Here is a 9,164-nt window from a genome sequence, read left to right as displayed (position 1 = left end):
GACTTGTAGACCCTCTGAAAGGATCCTAGGGACACGCTAGGTATTCTTAGTCCTACAAGATGTCCCCAGACCACACTTTAAGAACTGCTGCTCTAAGGTATTTCATCAGGGTGTTTATGGGGACAAGATGTTTATGGCTTGACAAATGTTTTTGCAAAAACACGTGATGATCCCTTGGGAAACACAAAAACAAACCAATATGCATGGTTCCAATTATTGTGAAAAGGTAAAAAAATGTGAACACTATATCATGGGTTGTGCAAACATAAGGAATCTGATAGTAGTCCCAGATCACTTTGCCGTATTTCACAATTTAACAGTCTGAGAGACTCAGCTAATGTACTAAACTGTAATAAGTCAACTTCTTCACAGGTGGCATAAAGTTCAAGTTACCGAATATCTGAGTACCCAGCATGCACTGTCAATGGATATAGCAAATGTCATGACATTCGCAAAACAAACTGTCTTTTAAAAAGTTAGTTTCACACTTTCTATAGGCAGTTTTGCTTTACTTCCTAAATATTTCAAGTTTGATATAGATTTTTAATAGTCTTCATAGTATGCATAACTGAAAAAGTTGACATGATAGTTTGTAATGTATTTACTTAAGCTATAATCATTCCAAGCGACTTATTCGGCACCTAGAAGCAGTATCCGAGAGTTAAGAGCATGGGGTATGGAGCTAGAAAGCCCGTGTTCAAATCCCAGTTCCACTAGTTCTGAGGCAAGTTATTTAGCTGCTGTATGCCTCAATTTCCTCATCCAAAATTTGGGATAATAATAGTATATTATCTCACAGGGTTGTTGTGAGGATTAAATGAGTTAATAGATTAAAACAGCTTAGTGTCCTTCATGTGGTAATTGTGCTGTAAACATCAACTATTATTATTGTAGTATTCTTAAATTGACTGGAATGGTTACTATTTTGAGATATACAGATTCCTGTATATTTCAATAATCCACATGTTGGTCTGTGATTCTCTGAAACCACCTGGCTGCCCTACTATTCAATTCACTTCTGACACTAACTACTCACAGTTAGTGCAGACCCACGAATTAATAGCTCAGTCCCACAAGCCTGCCTCCACTTCCGACGCCTGTTGCAAGTCCCAGAGACCACCTGTACTCCTGTCTCACTGTCTATAAATTGGGGATTCCCATGACCCCCTGCTCAGGTTTGATAATTTGCTAGAATGGCTCACAGATCTCAGGAAAACACGTTACTTAAATTTTCCGGTTTATTATAAAGGTACAAATGAACAGCCAGATGAAGAGGAACATAGGGTGAGGTCTGGAAGGGTCTCAAGGGTAGGAGGCTCTGACCCCACGGAGTTGGGATGCATCACTGCAGGTAGATGTATTCACCAGCTTGGAAGCTCATCAAATTTAGTGTTACAGAGTTTTTATAGAGCTCAATCTCCAGCCCCCCTTCCCCCTGGAGTTTGGTGAGTGGTCCAAAACTAAAGGAACCAAAGCTTCCTACCCTTTAACCATTTGGTCTTTCGGGTGACCACTTCATCACGAGGCTATCTAGGGGCCCCACTCTAAGTCACCTCATTAGGATAACCTCAGCTGTGACTGAAAGGGGCTTGTTATGATTAACCAAAGATACTCCTATCACTCAGGAAATTCCAAGGATTTAAGGAGCTCCTTGACAGCAACCAGGGACAAAGACTACATGCATTTTTTATTATACCACAGTTGGAAAGGAGTGAGAGAAATGATGGAAATGAATCAACTGCTGTTATTTTAAATACATTAGTCTCATCTCCTCAACTAGACCTCAAACTCTTTGGAAGTGAAGACCATTACTTCAATTTCAATTCGTCCTACAGCATCAAGCACTGTGCCTAATAAATACGCAACTGATAACAGTAATACCTTGCATTCATAGAATGCTTCACAGCGTCACAAAGTTGTCTCAAATGTATGATCTTCTTTGAACCTCATACACGTGTGATGGCCTCCATTTTACAAATGATCAAACTGAGGTCCTGAGACATTGTTACCTACCCAGCAAGCGTATCCCGTAAGAAGCAGAGATACACTACAAACCCAGTTCTTTTGATTTGAATTCTAGCCCTTGTCCCTTCACCACAAAAGATATTAGACTGTAAGATAGGTAACTGGTTCTACCTGGCTTGGTCCTAAATCACTTAACTTCTCTGGGCCTTATTTTCGTCATTTGAAAAACAAGGGATCATTTAAGTAAAGATTTTTTCATTTCCAAAATCTTAAGATTCTATAATCTTTAAGTTCTCGTCTAGTTTTCAAATATCATTATCTGTAATCCACAATAGTTAGCTTTTCCTTCTCACCAGAATGTCAGCAGTGGAGATGGTCAGTAACTATGTTTTTGCTTAATAAATGTTCCCAGAGTGTCACTAATTTAGGAAAGACACAAAATTTAGAAAGTTGGCTATACAACAAATTCCACTGGTTTCTATTAAAAAAAAAAAACAACGAAAAAACCAAAACACCAAACCTATTTTTCCAAGGAAAAGTATATAATATATTTAATCACTTTTGGTGAAGAATAAGTTAGAATAATTTTGGAGCCCATGACATCATAGGTGTTAAAAGAGTAGCCTAAAATTAGAGGGGATTTATTTGTGACTGTTCTTGGTTTCCGGAAGGTTTCAACCTGATATCTACCTTCCTTAGACCATAAACATTTCTCTCTCACGCCTAGTGAGAAATTATTGGAATTTGCACAACTTTCATCTCCTCTTCTATTTCAGGATATGAAGAGCATATGGTTAAGCTAGAATACTCCTCCCTATCTCTTCCCAGGAGAATATTATTGTTGAATAATAAATCAAAAAATAACTAGAGTCAGACATTGGAGGGGAGGTTAAACTAGGAGGCAAATTCTAGCATCTTCCCACATTGAGATTCTGCACCTTCAGTGTTCACTCTGCCCTAAAATTCGTGGCTCTCAGTCACGTGAGGTGTCTGTAACCCACTTTATAAAGCCTGGAAATTCAAAAGACTAAGTTAATTGGAAAGAAAGCATACTCATCCTCACAATTGATTAAATACTTTTCCTTCCTCTTTCTTAAAGAGTGTCTAGACACAAAATTCTTATGTAATTGCACAAAACAAATGCTTTAGAACACAAAGCCCAATCTGAAGCATTATAAACCTCAAACATTTAATGTCACAAACTATTCATTTGTCTACTCTTTTGCAGATATAACATTTATCTGCAGTAATTACTCTTCGCAACAGCTAGAGATGTTTTTGTAATCTTATTGCAGATTACTATACTTAGTCAAATATTTATTGAGTGCCGACTAAATGTCAGGGACTATGTTAATCACTTAGTTTCACAACATTCTTAAAATAAAAAAGGCCATTAACTGCATTTTCACTAGCTCTACCATTTTGTAATGAAATAAAAGTTTCTTCCTTTGTTTCTCAGGCAATAAAAACCTTGTTAATTCACTTTCCTAACTCAGAGATGCCAAATACAAGAAACAACCTGGTTTTTTGGATGGAAATAATAATGCAATTCCGTTTGCAGTGACATAAAAAATAAAACCTCAAAAGTATGGCTTACTTATAGCTAGGATGAAGAAATATAGGAAGATTTCAACAGAGGAAACTTACAAACACTGAAATGAACTTGACTTTCTGTGTATCCCCAAGTAGCAGAACAGCACCGAAAGGTAGAGATGATAGAAAAGTAGATGTTGGCTCAAAGAAACCCCCCAAACCTCCCATCCAAACAACTTTTCTACAAGTTGGAGCTGGTTTGAACACTGAAATAGCTCTTTTAGGCCCCCTTGCCTGGAACGTCGTAAAGGAGACAAGCACTGGAGGGAAAGTTGGATTACTTGATACTTTAACGTACCTTTCATCATGTATTCCATAATTAACATTACTATTATGAATTTCTTAAACACGACAAAACTGGTGGGGACTGAGTTCTTACTGGATTCAGGAAGCCAGGTAGTCAAGGTACCCCGCTCCTTTATGAGACAGCCCACGGAAGGAGAAAACGGCGAGAGAAGGATGGGTTTTCCCGTTAGTCTCGCAGCGACCTGCTGACCATATAAATTTGGACGAATCTCCTGCAGGACATCCGTTAAGAAAACGAAGCGTTCTATCCTGGAATGGTCTCTTTTTCACAGCAAAGAGGAACAGAGAAGTAGGACGCAGAAAACAAATGTTCTGAAAGGAGGTGCTCTCTAAGGAGAGCGGTTCCAAGTCAGATCCTGCAGGGCGTGGAGCGTGGAAGGGAGAGGAGGGGCAGGGGCCGATGGAGTGAAGGGCAGAGAAGCGGGGGAGCACTACCGGGCGATGGGGGCGGGGAGCGGTCGCGGTGGAGGGAAGCGAGCGGGTCCTGGGGACACCGGGTGGAGGAGCCGACAAGCCGCGGCGCCACACAGCACGCATGCGCGGGCCCGGAGCCGCGGGCGCCCGCTCCGCGCGGCCGTCGCCGTCTGGGCCAGCCGCCCTGGTCTCGGCCGGCGCCGCAGTGCGGGCGCCCGAGCCCCGGCGAGGAGGCCGGCTCACACTCTTCTCCATCCCCGCAGCCCAAGACCCGGCGGCCAGGCCAGCAGCACGGAAGCCACCACGCCGGCGTCGACCGCGGGTGCGACGGCCGCCCGGAGCGCGTGGGGCTCCGGGGTCGCTGCGGCGATTGGCCGGCCGCGGCGCCCGCTCCCAGAATGCAGCGCATGGCGCGTCATTGAAGAGAGACCATGATGGCGGCGGCGCTGGGGCCCCCAGAAGTGATCGCTCAGCTGGAGAACGCGGCCAAAGTTCTGATGGTGAGTGCGCCGCGCCCCCCGCACGCCGGGACCTGCGGCCTCCGGTCGGCCCTGCCGTGTCAGGCCTTGGCGCCGCTGGGCTGGTGACCGACAAGGGCCTCCAGGGAGCTCTAGAAGTGGAGGAGGTGGTGGTGGCGTGGCGCAGGGTTCTCCATCCTGCTTTCGTCCCTCTCTTCCCGGGGCTGTCCTCTTCCCCGAGATGACTGGCACCCCAGCCGGGCACGGAATATGGTGTTGTAGGAAAGAGAGTTTCCTGTGCCACGGTCGTCACCCCACACGCTGCCCGGTCGCCGGGGGCGAGGGTAAGGCGCGGGGAGCGAGGTCGGGTCATCCCCGCAGGGCTTCGGTCGGGGGCTGTGTGCGCGCCGCGGGGGAGTGGGTGTCCGGAGGGAAGAGATGGCTCGGCCCAGGTGCTGTGAGCAGTCCTTGTTCCCTTCGTGCATTCAGGTGCAGCCACCTTTGGAGTAACCGCAGCCGGCAGCACGTGGAAGGACCGGCAGGAGGGAGGGGAATCTTTGGGACCAAGGTCATTGGGGCAAAACTTTTTCCAGGACTGAGCTCCTTGTGGGTCACGCGTTAACTTCATTCTTACACTATACAATTAACAGTTTGATGAGTAGGTTGTTTGCCCAGGGAGTTTGAGAAGGCCAAGTCAAAGGATAAAAAAAGTATTCCACGCAGGGAGTAGAAGTAAGGATAGACTATATTCAGTTACTCCGTGAACTGTGTGTTTGTATTTGTTGGCCCACTTTTATTTTTTAAATTATGACTTCCGTGTTTGTAGATGTGTTTTGGAAGTTAGAGGCTCATTCGATTACTTGAATTGATTCCACCTTTCTAAGAATTGAATGCAGTCAGCTTTGGACTTTTTTCTTTTCCTTTTGGTTTGGTGTTTGGGTTATGTGTTTGAGCATCACATTTGAAAATATTTGAACAAATTCTAAGGTAGTTTGTAGTCTTTTTAAATCAAGTTTTGTTTTCACACACAGCACCAGATATGAAAGTTAGCTCGTGAAACTGAGCAGTGTAATAGAAAGCGAGATTTACTTGCTTCATTACGAGCAAAGTTAAGTGAATCATTTTGTCAGAAAACTGAGTAGATAACGTTTTCAGACTTTTGCAACTTAACTCCAGAAGAAACTAGCTAGTATCTCCCTTAATACAAGGTTCTTAAAATCCCTGACATACAGCATTTCCTGAAATACCTGAAATTTTTCCAGGAACTAGGGGCCCCATTTTCATTAGAAGTACTTGATTTAAAAACTACGGCGTTGAGAAGATGCAATAAGTGTCCTTCATCATTGGCCTGAATATTAATTAGCATTTGTGCTTGCCCGTACCTTCCCTCTTCCCTAGCAAAGCTGGTTTTATCATCTCTACGGGAGTAGCTGAGAAGAATAGTAATGAGTACTGTTTATTGAGTGCGTAGTACATGTCATGTACTGTGTTTGATGCTTTACATACTTTATGAATCCTTGCAACAGCTTACAAGGTTGAGAGAGTTAAAGGGGCCCAGATTACATAATTAGTAAGTGGTTAAATTAGGTCTAAAACTCAGATCTGTCTGGCTCTAAGCTGAGTTTCTTTCCACTTTACCTCACCACCTCTCGTATGTTGTATAGATATCCATTTACATATTTTTTAATCTTTCCAGAGGAAAAGAGTATTGACAAAAATGTTATGTTATTAAAAATAGGAAATTCGTTTTTGGAAATTTCCACTTAGTATTTGAAAATGTGTACAAAAAATGTGTCAGAGTAGCAGTTACTGCGTTATTTCTCAGTATGAAAGCTGCATTCCAACTTAGTATTTATTATTAATAACAGCTCACATTTATTAAGTGCTTACTATGTGTAAGGCACTATGCCAAGCACTTTACATATTTTACCTTCTTTAATCCTCGCTACCTCTATGAGGGAGGTATTATTACTTTCATTTTATAGACTACGGGACTCAAACATGTAGATGCTAAGTAATTTACCCAGATTTTCAAGGAAAGTTGTAGAGTGGGAACTCTACCTTCAGTCAGTCTGTTACCAGTCTGTGGTTCTTAACCTATAGTGTAGTGAGACTAGAAAGCTGGTAAATTGATTCATTTGAAATAGTTATGATTGTTAAATCTACTTCAATTAGTAAGCATTACAATATTAAAAAAAAAAAGGGTGATTTTAGCTTTATCCACCTGTGGGTCAGAGGATAGCCATTTGAGGAAATCTTTCTTTTTTGCTGAGGAAGATTAGCCCTGAGCGAACATCTGTGCCAGCTTCCTCTATTTTGTATATGGGATGCTTCCACAGCATGGCTGCCGATGAGTAGTGTAGTCTGTGCCCTGCTCAGTGCCCAGGAACCAAACCCCAGGCCACTGAAGTGAGTGTGCTGAACTTAACCACTAGGCCACAAGGCTGGACCTGAGGATATCTTGTTTATAGAAAATTGCTATGTATTTTAGCTGTTAATATGTTTTGGGATTCGAAGTAATTAGTGACGTTTTTCACAATTATTTTTGCTTTATTTTTCCCTTTGGTAGTCTATTTCTTTCATGAAAATTAGCGTAGAGTTTTAGTGTGTAGAATACTCTCGAGATCTTTTGGGACGGAGGTCTTAGGGAGTCCATGATGGATATCAGAAGGAAACTGTAAGCAAATTTTGGGGTAGAAACATACACTTTTGGTAATAGTCTGTAGTTTTTACAGCTTCTCTCAGGAAATAGAGACCCTGAAAAGTAAGAGCGTAGTCTAAGCATTTCTCTCTTCCATTCTACAGATGGGGAAACTGAGGTTCAAAGAGGAAGAAGTGACTTACAAGATAGCTCACAGAACAAATTAGTGATAAGACTGATCCCGAACGCAGATCACTAGATTCCCATTTTAGAACTCTTTCTAAAGTTTTACTCAAGCATGTTGCTTCTCTAAGTCAACATACTATAATACCGTAAATGTTACATTTCATTACCTGATGGGAAAGTTCTAGATGTGTTTTTGGATATTGCACTTGTTTCACTGTGAACGTCTATATTCAATCCTGTTTAGGTTATTGGATAAACTGCCAAATAAAGCAGTATATTAAACCTGTAGAGTGAAAAAGATGTTTATGGTTTTATAGGTTTCAACATAAAGAGTGATTTCTCCCTCAAAAGTAGTAACAGAATATTTTCCGTAAATGCTTCTAAATACTGCTTAATCTGATTCAAGACAGTGAGGTTACGTGCTAGAAAATAAATTTGAAGGTGAACAAACTAGAATGAGGAAGGACTGTTGTAAATTAATAACAGCATGCAGTGAACTTATCTATTCTGAAAGCGTTGTGCAAATGGAACGTTGTTTAAATAGGTCTTGAAAATTTCTTGTCCAAAAAGATTCCAGTTGTTGGCTTTTGCTTAAGATGCCTAACCCTAAGTTTTTGAGAAGATATTGAATACATATCAGAGTAAGTAAAATCGACCACACTTCTGTGCTAACATTCTCATTGGTGAGAGTCTCTCTGACTATATGAATTTAGCAGGTTATATTTACAGACTTGAAAATTTGGTGTTGTAGATACATTTTATGTTATTTAAAATTCATAATAATACTGGAATATATTGTTTTAAAATATATCAACAACACACAGGGGCCAGCCCGTGGCTGAGTGGTTAAGTTCGTGCGCTCCATTTCGACGGCCCAGGGTTTCGCCAGTTCAGATCCTGGGCGCAGACACGGCAATGCTCATCAAGCCACTTTGAGGTGGAATCCCACATGCCACATCCAGCAGGACCACAACTAGAATATACAACTGTGTAGTGGTGGGCTTTGGGGAGAAGAAGAAGAAGGGGGAAAAAAAAAGATTGGCAACAGATGTTAGCTCACGTGCCAGTCTAAAAAACAAAAAACAGCACACAGATGTGCAGAATAAAAAGTGACTCTCCCTCTCTCTTCCCCACTCTCACTCCCCTCCCTAGGTAATCCATAGTGACTATACTTTGACCTTTTTTCCTATGCTGCTACAATATACATTGTGTAGTTTTTCTTTTTTACATTAATGATATATTATAAATATTTTCCTTGATTAAAAAAACATCGTAGAGATAACTTTCTGAATAGTAAGTAATTCAATCTGTGCAGAAAGGTGTATTAGGGAAAGTAATAAGTTCCCTAAGTTCCATTCTCTCTCTTCAGAGGTGACTATTTCTCGGGCGTCCATATTGAAATTCTCTAAACATATAAGAGCATACATACATCATTTTTTAAAATCTATTTTTTTACATAAATGAGATTGTATGATCCATATCCTCCTGTAATTTTCTTTTTTTACCTCATTGTAGATGAATTTTAAAGGAAGTTTGTTTCCATTTTCTTTCTGTGTGTGTGTGTGTGTGTTTTTGGTGAATAGATATGAGATGTAGGTTGT

General features: G+C 41.5%; 1 protein-coding gene across 3 annotated transcripts in view; it reads left to right on the top strand.

Annotated features, from left to right (window-relative positions):
- Positions 1-4,399: 4,399 nt before the first annotated feature.
- The window catches only part of XPO4 (exportin 4), a 125,840-nt gene continuing 121,075 nt past the window's right edge, over positions 4,400-9,164 (top strand). Inside the window, exon 1 of one of the 3 annotated variants that reach the window (XM_070577834.1) lies at positions 4,400-4,778. In XM_070577834.1, coding sequence (XP_070433935.1) covers positions 4,710-4,778 — 69 coding nt within the window. In that variant the 5' untranslated portion in view covers positions 4,400-4,709. The remainder of the gene's footprint in view (positions 4,779-9,164) is intronic. The other 2 variants (XM_070577837.1, XM_070577836.1) reach the window with 2 other exon arrangements.

The sequence above is a fragment of the Equus przewalskii genome, chromosome 16 (genome assembly GCF_037783145.1).
Source record: "Equus przewalskii isolate Varuska chromosome 16, EquPr2, whole genome shotgun sequence".
NCBI classification, from domain to species: domain Eukaryota; kingdom Metazoa; phylum Chordata; class Mammalia; order Perissodactyla; family Equidae; genus Equus; species Equus przewalskii.
Note: the sequence above shows the minus strand (reverse complement) of the source record. Positions and strands in the feature narration are given on the sequence as shown.